The sequence below is a fragment of the Metopolophium dirhodum genome, chromosome 7, assembly GCF_019925205.1.
Source record: "Metopolophium dirhodum isolate CAU chromosome 7, ASM1992520v1, whole genome shotgun sequence".
NCBI lineage: Eukaryota > Metazoa > Arthropoda > Insecta > Hemiptera > Aphididae > Metopolophium > Metopolophium dirhodum.
In genome coordinates, this window is record NC_083566.1 from 8,778,402 (window position 1) to 8,792,551 (window position 14,150).

The 14,150-nt window shown below is 26.9% G+C and overlaps 2 protein-coding genes across 9 annotated transcripts; one reads left to right on the forward strand and one right to left on the reverse strand.

The window, feature by feature from the left end:
• Window positions 1-1,723: 1,723 nt before the first annotated feature.
• On the reverse strand, window positions 1,724-10,173 carry LOC132948069 (intraflagellar transport protein 57 homolog). Of its 6 annotated transcripts, none has more exons than XM_061018353.1 (11): window positions 10,039-10,173; window positions 9,784-9,873; window positions 7,543-7,722; window positions 7,312-7,474; window positions 7,129-7,247; window positions 6,917-7,073; window positions 6,741-6,861; window positions 5,681-5,877; window positions 5,165-5,309; window positions 4,993-5,096; window positions 1,724-2,232 (listed from the first exon to the last, which is right to left on the reverse strand). In XM_061018353.1, exons 2-11 carry the CDS (start codon window positions 9,786-9,788, stop codon window positions 2,164-2,166), a joined length of 1,260 nt encoding a protein of 419 aa, XP_060874336.1. In that variant the 5' UTR covers window positions 9,789-9,873; window positions 10,039-10,173; the 3' UTR covers window positions 1,724-2,163. The 6 variants fall into 6 exon arrangements, with proteins under 6 accessions (XP_060874336.1, XP_060874337.1, XP_060874341.1 ...); XM_061018354.1 differs by having other exon boundaries at window positions 9,784-9,876; window positions 10,039-10,159; XM_061018358.1 differs by lacking the exon at window positions 9,784-9,873 and having other exon boundaries at window positions 1,725-2,232; window positions 10,039-10,137.
• LOC132948068 (protein mothers against dpp-like) lies at window positions 9,046-12,583 on the forward strand. Of its 3 annotated transcripts, none has more exons than XM_061018351.1 (7): window positions 9,046-9,319; window positions 9,432-9,695; window positions 9,762-9,933; window positions 10,033-10,254; window positions 10,333-10,433; window positions 11,020-11,218; window positions 11,288-12,583. In XM_061018351.1, the coding sequence occupies exons 2-7, from the start codon at window positions 9,441-9,443 to the stop codon at window positions 11,686-11,688; spliced, it is 1,350 nt and encodes a 449-aa protein (XP_060874334.1). In that variant the 5' UTR covers window positions 9,046-9,319; window positions 9,432-9,440; the 3' UTR covers window positions 11,689-12,583. The 3 variants fall into 3 exon arrangements, with proteins under 3 accessions (XP_060874334.1, XP_060874335.1, XP_060874333.1); XM_061018352.1 differs by having other exon boundaries at window positions 9,046-9,265; XM_061018350.1 differs by having other exon boundaries at window positions 9,047-9,294.
• Window positions 12,584-14,150: the final 1,567 nt, after the last annotated feature.

Sequence of the window (14,150 nt, forward strand, 5' to 3'; positions counted from 1 at the left end):
TATATTATTATGTATTATGTATCGACGATCGTGTATTTCTATACTTATATATAACATTGGTTCCGTGTCCCAAGGTCGGCCGTCGATATAATTGAATCACGGCGGCGTTTTCGCACGGGCTGCCGGCTGTCCGTATATATAGCATAATAGTTTGTTAGTCTGACGGAGGGAAATCAATATTAAACGAACGTGTCCCCGCACGTTTCATTTGGTTTATTTTTTACCTATAACAAAGCTCTGGTTTTTTTTTTTTTTTTTACTTAAGCCGTATGTATATAAAAAGATACCTGTAATTAAATTCTGATCGTACGACATACTTAAGGACAGGTTGTGTTGACTACTTGTCTGAATGCAAACCAGTATAATAATATTATAGAATATAATATTCAGGTTTATATAGGTATATTAGGTAGTATAACTTAGTTTACCTAAATACATACCTATATAGCTATTAGATATACCTATATAATAGGTACCAGTATATAATAATTAATAATATGTAATGTGTACCTACCAACCTACCTATATAGTATATACCAAAACATAGGTACTTGTACGCAGTTAAACCTACGCAGAACATATATTTTTCACTCGGATAGTCGGATTTGCCTTCAATTATAAAATCTTTACCTGTCCATCCATTATTATTTATTAAACATGTATTATGTATCTATAATACGGCACTATAATATCTATATTAATAATTTAAGTATTAAACTGCCACTGATATTAAAACAACACTTACTCTTTAAACGTGTATCTTATACTTTAACCGCAATTTAAACCTACTAGGTATACCTAATTAAAAATGGAATTTAATTGTTGTTATATAATAGGTTATAAACTATATAGGTACTTACCCAAAACAAAAGTAATATGATATATGAATATCACCCGTTTATTTTTCCCTTATTTTATATAAATCTATATTATGAATTCAATCACTATTCACATATCATATAACCGTATAGCTGAGGTGAATAAAATCAAAACATCATGAACGTTTTTAATTGATATATTATTAAAAGGCGGAATTCCTCAATTTGTACAAAATAATAAAAATATTTGTCTACACCCACATCACTTCAACGAAATTAAAAACATAATTTTCGATTCTAAGAGCTCCAATAAATGTATTAAATTTCAGAGTTGATACAATGTGTTTATTTTAGATTCTGAATGGAGCGATGAATGTATTGATTTTTACAATGATATGTGTGTTGTTTTTATTTGTGTCTGTCATCACGCATCACCTTTTGGGGTAAAAATGCTTCGATTTTCAGTATCTTGTTTGACGTGAAAGTGAATCTTGTTGGGGAGGTCAACATTTAAAACCCCAGTAGTTTTCAAAAGCACAGAGAAAAACAAAAAAAAAAAAAAAATAAAGGATAAACGGGATTTTTTACGCAAAATTGATTTTGGTTTTAGGTGTAATATTCAAACAAAATACCGTAGATCCATGACTATTGACTATATGAGATACATGAATCCCCAGACTACAATATAAGTTTGATGTTTATATTACTCACAGGCCACAGCCACATGAAAATGATTGAGCAAATATTTTTAAAAACTAATTTGTGTAAAAAATATACATAAACCCAGTTTTTTTTATAGTTATTTTAATTTAAAATTCGGACGAAATAACCAAGAAAGGCGATTTTAGTTCTTTAGTAATTTTATAATATTAGTTCTACTTACTGGCTACTGTATTAATAATAAGTAATAACAATATAATTATTCCTAATATAAAATATCCTAGACTGACAATAACCGTCTCCGCTATGGTGCTATGGCTATCAGAACCGTTTTTCGTATACAATGGTATTATACTATTATATGTCAGTGAATTCAAATTTAATACCATCCATTACAGTGACCCACTTAACTCTACTGTACAGCAGAGCGACAGCCACTTACTCGCATTTTAGTTCTTTTAATGTACGCATACGTAATTAAACCTGAATTTTTTTTTAATAGCAACAGGTATTTTTAATAGATAATGAAGTCGAATGGACCGAATTTTCTTTAGTAATTTTGATAACTTTACTTTATTAATACGTTGAACGCCGGTGTCAACCCGTAGTTGACATGAGTGAACGGGCGCCCGTGATTGACATAGAGTAAGTAGTAACCTATTTTGTATTGAGTCTTTTTTGGTGGCTATAGCTGAACCATAGAGGGCCGCGGAAGTAATGCGAAAGCAGTTCCCGCGGCGTCGTCGGTTATAAACTGAAAAAAAAAAAAAAAAAAAAAGCTGAACCATAGAGTAATAATTACTCTATGAGCTGAACACATTTGAAATTTCTATCGGACATTCATAACCGTATTGACAAGCTGATAACTGTACCATATTATGTAGTACACTAGTACCTAAAAGGTAAGTATAGATAAAATCTAGTAAACATTTTTTTTGAATTTTACAAATATAAAGGGTGAGAGTTGGTCGTTTTTTCATGCATTTAGACTGATAAGCAGAAGAAAAAAATATACTTTCAGAAGTCTAATTTTAATTTTGAAAAAATATTTGAGTTTCTTATCCTCATTTCTAGATTACGTGGAAAATTAATTTTCGATTATTTTTTAGATTCGGAGCGGAGCAATGAATGTATTGGTTATACAATGTGTTTTTTTTTGTATCTGTGTACACAATAAGTAGTTGAAATAATGTTTCATTTTTCAACTTCAGTATCTTGTTCGATGGGAAAAGAAATATTGTTGGTGCATTGGGGAGGTCAAAATTTAAAATTCCCAGTTAAGGCGCCCGGTGCCTATGCCATTTTGTCCTCAAAAATACACTCTGCGGGAATAACGATATCGCCTTGTATAGAATCAACCAAGTTTTATATATTTTTTTTTAATTGCTAGAGGGGAATATTTTACGGCCCGCATCGATCTCTGTTTTTCAATATTTTATTCTCAAACATTATAATATGTCTAAAAAAGATAAAAAGCATTTTTTTTACAAATTTTTTAATACAACTATTTAAAATAAAATACAATATCAGAGATCGATGCGGGCTGTAGGAAGTCTTCTTCTTACAGATAAAAAAAATAGTCATCAAATTACGACAATTCTACAAAGCTAGAGAGTTATTCCTGTAGTCATTTTTTTTTCGATATAATACACCCTATCAACCCCCCCCCCCCCCTAAATAGGATAGTAGATTAGTGGAAAAGTCTTATAATTGAGGGGGCAACTAAAATATAAAATTTTATTGAATTGTGGAAAATTTAAAAACTGGCACAGGGACCCCCTTTAGGAAAAACGGGAATTTTACGCAAAATCGGTTTTTGATAAAATCGATTTTGGTTTTTGGTGTAACTCTAAAAACAAATGACCGTAGAAACATAAAATGTTCACTCGTTGTTAATATTAATATTTTCTATACATTATAAAATTTTACAAATATTTTGATTTGTTGTGAACTGTACACGGACATTTACAGTTTCCAATTTGTTTAGTTTTTTTTTCTACGAATGTGAATAAAATTTGTTATTTTTTATTTGTTGGGTAAAAAATCTTGAAAATTAAATACAAGGCTCCTATAATATATTGTTACAATGACATTTGAAAAATATTAAAATCCAGTCAAAATTTTTTTTTAGAAGCATTTAAAGTTCAAATATTGACAAAATACGTTAAAATAACGGAAATATGCAAATTATTTTGAGCTAGAAATTCATAAAATTGTAAAAATAATACAAGATTCCTCATAACTCAAAAGTTTGTCTACCTTTATCAAAAAAAAATGTCTACAAGAAAGTAAAATAATATTTTTACAATATTGCATATTCACTCGATTACTCATGTAGCAATTTTCTTATTTTGTTGTAATTCAATAACGAATTACTGTATATAAGTACATGAAAATTTCACTGAATGTTTATACTTTCATTTACTATACACCATACAATTTTGAAAAATTTTTGATTCATTTTTAACTGTTTACGGACAATTTCAAATTAAATTTTTTTCAGTTTTTTCTTTTACAAATATTAATAAAATTTTATTTGTTGAGCCGAAAAGAGTGAAAATTTTATACAAGGCTCCTGATATATTGTTACAATAGCAGTTAAAAAATATTAAAAATACATAGGCACAATTTTTTTTAATGAGCATTTAAAATTTGATTTTTGACAAAATTTAATAAAAATTTTGTAGTTAAAAATGTATAAAATGTTCAACTTTTATAGCTAACGATAGAAAATTTAAAACAAGGTTCCACGTAAATAGGTTATATATAAATTGTTACTTTATTCACAATGATATCATCAAATATACTTAGTAATATCATAGGCTGACTACGACTGACGCTAAAAATATTTTAAATGTTTTAAAATTAATTACACATTGCAGTATATCAAACTCAGTTCAGATTCAGATATATTTTTTAATACACTTATATTTTATAGCTTTTATATAAACAATAGGCATTATAATTTATACTACTATACCCAAATACTTCACATAATAGACATTTTGTTTTTTACATGAAAATAAGATTAAACAATTTTATTGTCTTAGAAGAACCTCTTTACACAATGTTTATATAAAATTTTGATAAGCTCCTATTGATTTGAAACCTGTGTGTCGTAGGAGACTCAGATTTAAATTAATCCCTTATCCAGAGATAATTGTTAAGCATATTGTAAGAAGTTAACATAAGTATAAATCTTTCCATGTTGTGGAATTAAATATTATATAATTTATTAAAAATGTGTTCTAACTTTTATTGCACTTAATTTATAATAGGTACACATAAGTAAAACATCTTGCTTATATGTGGTAGCTAATTAAAAAAATATAATTTACAAATGTATGTATCATAAAAACATAAAATTTAAATATTTACTAACTAGTAACTTGTAACTATTAACTAATGCAAGCCACAAGGAAGAAGTGTAGGTAAATATGTAATATTATCACAACACAGTTCTAGGAAATATTGGCCTTATCATAGGATCTTGAATAACAGATTTTTCATGTACCTTAGACAAAAAATATCCATGTTGCAATACACCAATACGAACATCCATTTCCATAATATCTGACTTAATAGTTGCTATTGCTTTTTTTATATTGATTAGTGGTGCTATCATTGAATATTAAAATAATTAATGAAAATAATATGATTCTATCATTGAATAATAGTAAACTTACTTCCATCTGTCATACTTGATCCTCTTTCATCCATTTCTTGTTTAACAATATCTAATTGTTCAGTTATTTTTAATAATGTATCTTGTCGTTCTACAATACCATTACTTAAAAGTTTATAATGTTCAATAACTTTAGCTAGTTCATCCTAAATATTAATAAAAAAACAATAATTATACTTTCAGTTTTACAAATTAGCAGCGTGTCCCGCGATGATTTACCTATAGCGATATCTTCTGAGATAATAAATATATCATAAATCTGTTTTTTTTTTATTAGACTCACAAAAACTAGGACTATACATATTTTATTTTTAATTTAATCATGTTTTTTGGTAAAATAGTTAAAAAAAGTTATTTTTTCATTTTTAAACAATTGAAGATAACCATTTTATAGAGTTTATTTTTGTGAACATTATGACTTTTTCACATTTTATTTTCATTAATCTTATAGATTTACGGCTAATGGGTATAACCTCACGGGACACCCTGTAGATTATATATTTTTTAATGTTTATACCTGAGAATTACGGTATTCTATTAAAAGATTGTCTAAAGAACTGTTTAAGTATTGTTCTCTACTATAAACTTTCTCCATAGTTTCTCCTAATGTACTACAAAGATTGGTTAAAAGAGGCTTGACTTTTTCTATGGATGCATTCATCATACATTTGTGTTCTTTCATTTGTTTCAAACTTGTTCGCCAATCTTTGTAATCTAAGTAATATTATAAGAATAAAAATATTAGATCAATACAAACATAATATTATAATATGCATATAAAATTAATTAATAAAAATTACCCAATAGAAATTATAACTTTCTTAACAGATTTTTAATGAATACATAATAACCAGTTGGCCCGTTCGCAGTACTACGTGCAGTTACAAAGGCATGATATAGTATGTTCATGAGGTTTGTGAAAAAGTTTATTTTTTGTATATACGTTTCAAAAACCATAGAGAGACCATGTTAAGTGTTTGTTTAATATGTTTTAATATTGAATATCTGAAAATTCATTTGAAGAAGGGACTATTTTCTTCGCCTTATTGTCGTTTTTGGTTGTTATATTATCAAAATTGGGTTTGTTAGATGCGTATTCATTTGACATAGTTTGTGAGTTGCTTATCCATTACAGATGTTGGAAAATGGTGAATTTTTGTTTCATTTAAACGTAATTTTTACAAAAATAGGGCATTTTACAGAAAGTCATTGATTGATGTCAAAAGCAGAAGTAATAACGCATCGTTTGGTGGCAAATATTATTGAATATGGTATAGTATTCGTTGAGAAACAGGGACGTTGACATCAGAAATAGTATAAATGATTTGTTTAGGTTTGATAAAAATAATAAAATACATTGATGAATCAAATATTTATTATTATTGACATGTATTGTAAAAAATATTTTAAGCAAATATCAAACAGCTATTTTTTAAAATAATTAAAATGACTAATATATTATTAAATAAAAACCAAACCAAATTTCAATAAGAATTACAATTTTTAGCATTTAACCCGGCATTTAATGATATTAAATACAACTAAAATTATTTATTTGTTAAAATATAATTACATACCTAGCTTGATTGTTACTCGTAAAGAAGGTAGTACTTGTTCTAATTCTAGGTTCCATTCTTCTTTATTGGCAGATGTAATTTTTAATTTCTCATTTGTTTTATAAGATGTTTGTCTATTATTCTGGAATTTCTATTTTTATAGTAATTCCTAGCAAATTTGTATATTTATCATTTACCTTATTTAAAGCAGTCAAATCATTAATATTTAGCATATTTTCTTCGTCAGAATCGGAGTCTGTCCAAACCATTTCTTCTTCAACATGTTCTAATAAAAGTTCTGCATTATTTTCAGGTAATTCTTCTATTTCTTCTTTTTCAACAGGAAATATTGGCCTAAAATTTAAAGTTACTATTCAAATAGTATTCATTTTAAAATATTATTTTATACTTTTTGTAAGGGAAATCATTTTTTTTTAAAGCCAAATCTGCAAGCCCATTTAAAATTTCAATAACATGTTTTCCAAAACCTTGTTTTAATTGATTGACTGGAAAATCAACTGATAATTCCTAAAAAAAATACATACTTTTATATTTATATCTATAATTCAAAATTGTACTATTTGTCTCATACTAATTGTGCAGACGATTCTAGTATACTGTTAACTGTTGAATTTGGATCATCATATTCTTGCGGCTGTTTTAAATCTTTACCAAGTTTACTTAACAGCCATATGGCTAAAGATACAAACATGTAAAACTGTTCTCCGGAACTAGTTTGTAAGGCAAAATAATGTCTAATACATCATTAATTTTACTATTAATTATTTAATTAAAAATTAGTATAACTATTTATTTAATTTACCTATTAATTGGTCTCATTTTTAATGATTTCACTACATATGACTCATAATCTAGCAGTATTAACCGATCACATAGGATTTCCATATCAAGAAAATGTTGATATGAAACAGTTTCATACCGATTAGTTGATCGACTACGACTAGAATCTACTGACTGAATATCCATATTTATTATTTCAGTCCTATACAAAATCACAAATAAATGTTAGTATAATCTTTAGTAATTAGGTAAATACATATTTAAATACATGTACAAACATAATTATAATATTTAGTTAGGAGTAATTAAATCATAATTGCTAGCAATCACTTTTATCCAGGAGTAAAAAAAAAACTAAATTAATCTTTAATAGATACTTTGTTTATTTCTATAAAACTTATGATTAAAATACCTTGAATTTATAAAAAGAAGCTTTAAAAATTTAATTTCAAATCAGATTTGAGATTTCTAAAGTAGATAGATAATAAAATACAATTGTTTAATACATTGTGAATTACGAAATAATGATAAGTACCTATTCAAGTTAAATTGTCACGAATCATTATGATTTCTTTTCACATCCAAACACCGGAGTAAAACATCCAAGTATAAACAAATTATCTTCATCTACAAATTACTACCTACTCAAACTCATATCATTGATTAAATATACAACATATTTAATCAATGTTCATATGGACATATAGAATCCAACTCAGGACCTTAACCAAGTCTTCAAACACTTATCGCATTCAAATATTTTAATTGAAATAACTCCACTTGATCACCAAAGCCCCAGTACATACTCCATTCACTGACTTCGTCAATTACCTACAATACCGCCAATTCTCCATTCCATCTTTTTTAAAATTGCACTCTTATAATGTCACACAAATAAATCATTGACATCTTTTGGTCTCAAGCTGTAATATGCTAAGTTCCCTGGTGACCCCCTAAACTCTAAAGGCATCTAAAATGAAATTGGCGCCAGAATTTAAAATTCAACCAAGTACTCTCCAAAGTTTCATCAATGGCCGGCCTCTCCAACAAATCATTAATCGTGACTTCCAATCGCACTTCACACTAATTGTAAACTAATAGGTACAGATTGTGTATAATAATAATAATAATAATAATAATAATTTATGTTAGAAATAATTATTACGAAGCATACAAAATCAAAAATACTTATAATAATATAAGTAGTAAGTACCTAGCAGTGACTGGTAGCTATTAGTAAAAATAACTAAAAAGTTAAAAACTTTTTTTTGTTTAAATATGTTGCTGTTATCTGTATTCTCAAAGAGATAGAACAGTACTCCTTAACAGTAAATACAGGTCATTGACTATTTGAAATATATATACAACTATAGTTATAATTCTTATCAGTTATTCTGTCCAGTAGGCTGTATGGCGCATGCGTGTGGTAAAAAATCAATACATTATCGATGTTCTACTGCATACAATTATCGATTTTGTTATATTTAAAAAATGCGCACGCGCTAATTTTGTCACTGTAGAACTCGGAAACTATTGCAATTTGCAATGTCCCGATTCTATACAATTATTTTTTGAATATTTGCTCAATGAATAATATTCACTTTTAAAACTAACGAATATATAAATAGTGAAGTTTATATGATAATATGTTATTATATTAACTTATTACATAGTCATTTATTTACTTACATAATGTTTAATATTTATGTACAAATATAGGTATATATATAAACTTGTTATACACTGTAAGTCTATAAACCAAGTGTTAAACTTAGTAAGTATTGTTAGTGATTTTATATGTAAGTTCATATTATATTTATGATTTATTAAACACTTAAACGTATGTGTAACAAAGAAATTATGTATGTAGAATTTATGTTGTATTATATGGATATTTTACTAATTGGATAGGTAGTAATAATGGTTGAAGAAATGGACACGACAGGTGGTGCTTTGAATAGTTTATTTTCATTCACCAGCCCATCTGTAAAAAAACTACTTGGGTGGAAACAAGGAGATGAAGAAGAGAAATGGGCTGAGAAAGCTGTAGATGCACTGATGAAAAAATTAAAAAAAACTAAAGGAGCAACTGAAGATTTACAGAAAGCTCTAAGTTCACCTGGACAACCAAGTAAATGTGTCACTATACCAAGAAGTCTAGATGGTCGATTGCAAGTAAGATCATAATATTTTAAATTTGTTTACTTTCATAAACTTGTAATAAAAGTTTTGTCATCTTAGGTATCTCACAGAAAAGGTTTACCCCATGTTATATACTGTAGAGTATGGCGATGGCCTGATCTTCAATCACACCATGAGCTTAAAGCAGTTGATCATTGTCAATTTCCATTTTCTGCTAAACAAAAAGATGTTTGCATAAATCCATACCACTATCAAAGAGTCGAAAGTCCGGGTAAAATTTTACAGTACATACAAATTATTCATTATTGAATGTATCTGACACAAGACTAACTAACTATTATTGAACTATAAACATTTTTTTTTTTTGTAGTTTTACCTCCGGTACTAGTTCCTCGCCAAAGTGAATATGCTCCACAGCAGACATTGCAGCAATATCAGCCACCAATTGATGTTGGAATGCCAATAAATGTATCAATGAACACTGATGGATTCCCTGAAAGTGTATTAACTACTAATCAAACTACATCTAATGACCCCAATCAAATTCCGTCTACAAATAACATAAATCCATTTTCAGATACATCTCTAATAGGTAGAGTATTTTAGAATAAAATTCAAATAATTATATTAAAGGTCCCTACTTTAATTCTTATATGTATGCATATTTCAGAAAATTCTTCATTTTCTTCAACAGATGATACAAACAAAATTAATAATATGGACAAAAATACCAATTTAGAAGACCTCGATGGTATTCCAATAGTCTATCAAGTAAAATGTGTTATTTAGTTATTACTAATTATCTAGACTCTAGAAGTTGCATTTTAATCTATGGTAGTAATACAAATAAAAATAGATATTATCAAAATGTATCTTCTTGATAAATTTTAAACAAAAATAGATACTTATATTTGTTAGTAAGTTATTTAATTATAATTGACTATAATAACAAATACATGGTTTTATTTTTAAAAGGTATATATGATATTAAATGTTCTACAAACAATATACCTTAACTCATAAAGTCATATTTTTACATAGATACCTCAAACTTAAATTATTTTGAAGTGAACCATAATATAACTACTGAATTTTATAACAAATAATATGAGTAAAATCTTATAAAAAATATATTTTACATAAGTATAACAGGGCCTATGATAATATAAAAAAAAAATGGAACATCCGACAAATTTTATTTCTTTTTTCAAGGCAGGATTCAGGAAAGTTTATTACTTTAATTGTTTATTATTAAGTTAAATAAATTAAAAAAATGTACTTTAGAGTAATTATATAGTTTAAAGCTTTTTATGAGAATGACAGACTGTTTAATACTTTTTACTTATTTTTTTTTCAGGAGCAACCCTGTTGGGCTAGTATAGCATATTATGAACTCAATTCTAGAGTAGGTGAAGTATACCAGTGTCATTCTCCTCATGTGGTTGTAGATGGTTTTACAAATCCTAGAAATGATTTAAATCGTTTTTGTCTTGGTCAGTTATCTAATGTAAATCGTAATTCAACTATAGAAAACACTAGACGACATATAGGCAAAGGTATGAATATTATTATTCTTGTGAGTCAAAATTAAATTTATTTTAGTACTTAGTAATAAATGTTTTCAGGTGTTCAACTATATTATGTTGGTGGTGAAGTTTTTGCTGAATGTTTATCTGACTCGGCTATATTTGTTCAATCACGTAATTGTAACCAGCACCACGGTTTTCATCCATCTACGGTGTGTAAAATACCACCAGGTTGTTCATTGCGTATATTTAACAATCAAGAATTTGCTGGTCTTTTATCACAATCAGTTAACCATGGGTTTGAGGCAGTTTTTGAATTAACCAAAATGTGTACAATACGTATGTCATTTGTGAAAGGCTGGGGGGCTGATTATCATCGTCAAGATGTAACAAGTACACCATGTTGGATTGAGATACATTTACATGGACCTTTACAATGGCTTGATAAAGTACTGACACAAATGGGAAAACCTCATGATGCCATAACTTCTCATTCTTAATATTAAGATCTGTTTTTAAGATTCAATTTGATGATTCCTATAACTATTAAATGGTAACAAATATTTCATCAAGTATACTTCTTTAATACTTTTTGAAACTATTTAATAAAAGGTTTAATTTGTAGATAAATATAAATACTATGTAGGTATGTTTTTTTATATTATTATAATTTATTGTTTTAAATTATTTTTAGTAAACACGATTCATGTGTGAAGATTGCTTCAAATCAGTATTGAATAGAAAATGTTATATCATATTTCATGTCTTATTTTTATGAATAATTACTTGTCAGAAAAATGCATGTTAAATAACTATATTATATTTAAGTTTGTGCTTTAATAAATTGACCACTTTTTTGTATATGTATATGAAAATAAATTCTTGTTATGGCTGAAAAATAAAGAAGCTGTAATGCCACACAAAAATATTTATTTACCAATACATTTAGAAACTTGAGCAAGTGGCTTATTTGTTTAAAATTGTATGGTTATAAAATATATTATATTAATAATATTGCGACTATAGGGCATAGGCTATGTGTAGCAAAATTATTGTTTTATTTTTAATAGGAGTATAGTTATGATTGAAACTTGAATGTAAGACTAATAATTACGGCAAAAAAATTGTCTGATTGAAGTTATGTTGAGTTTCCAAAAAAAATACTTGTACGGTAAACGGAATAAAAATCCCCAAAATAAAGTATGTCTTCTAATATTTTGACAATAATGTATAAGATATATATGAACTTCAAAGGTTACCCGTTGACTTGTATTGTGTACTTATTGATAACAATATTAACAAAATTAAATTACATTTATACAATATTGTAATATAAAACAAAACATTGTTGTTAATATAAGAAAATTATAATATTAATATAAAAGTAAGTTTAATTGTATTCAATATTTATTTTAAACTTTAAATTTTGAAGGTATATATTATTTAATTTAATTTCTTTTATAGTTGTTGAACCTTTAATCTGTACAATATTTAAATATGCTACAGTGGAACCACAAACTATGTGAAACTATATTGTCTGTGGTGAAACCTCAATTAGGCAAGGGATGACCCTCGGTAGTAATGTGACAGTACTCATGCGGCGTTGTTGGTTCAAAACTGAAAAAAAAAGATTAGGCAAGGGAACAGTAATTATTTCGACTTAATAAGGTTTTCAACTTATCGAGGTTGCACTATAATATTCATTAAATTATAAGTATACCTACCTATACATTTGTAATTAGCATTTAAAAAAATATTTGTTCAATCATTTTCATGTGGTTGTGAGTAATATTGTAGTAATATTAATTTTTATTCCACAATTAATTTTTATATAATATTATTTATCAAATATTTGCTACTTACCAATTTTAACAGGTCAGCACTGCATTATATTATTTTGAGACATTTTGTGGTATATTCTACTCACATAAATAAACATGTTTTTATTATTTATGTCTACTAGACATTAGACAAAATAATATAAATATGTCAATCTGACCCGACATACATAAAATGCATTTTCAGCTCAAAAATTTGGAATTTTACCATGAAATACAAACTGTTATGAGTTTACCAATTGACCATAGTAATTTATTAAAGAGCTGTGGGTCATGAAATTAAATTATGTTTAGGTAATAGATATTTTGGGTATACCAATCAAATAGTGTCAAAGGAATTGTATATTGGTATATTTTTTAAATTTCAAGTTTTGTTGTTATAACCACTTATATTATTTTGTCTTAAAATTATATAATGCGGTGTTAACCTGTAGTGAGTCTTTAATTGCAATAAGCGATAAGAACCAAATAATTAATCATAATTTGATAAAAAAAAATATTTCAGATGAAAGATTTTAGTAGGTAGTTATTTTAAAAATCGAACAAATCAATAATTTACAAAAAAAAATAGATTAAGTTTAAGAGGATGTCAGCGCACTAATTGTTTTCTCTTACTGACCCATATACGCAACATAGACAAAACGCATTTGCACAGAATCGTTTTTTCTATGGTTTTAAGAAATCTTAGAGTAAAATCACCCATTACAAAAAAGATACAGAATAAGATTTTTGAGGGAATGACATCAGGGAATAACAAATTTTTTTTTGATATTTTGAAAGTCGAATAACAATATTGTCACATAACAATAAAATATAAAATCGATATGTCATTCCCTCAAAAATATTATTAACTATCTTTTTTAATGGGTGATTTTTCTCTAAGATTACTTAAAAACAGAAACAATTATTCTGCATAAGAAAGAGAAAACAAATAGTGCGTTGACATCCTCTTGAAGTCTAGCATTTCAACAAAATGTCTAAATGTATAAATATAATCATTTTTAAGATGAATGTTTTCTTTTATGACCAATATTGGCTAAGATAAGTGATATAATAGCTTCACTCGTAATCTTAAATAAGCCAAACCTAACCTTTGACAAACCAATTTTCATTATTTATATTAA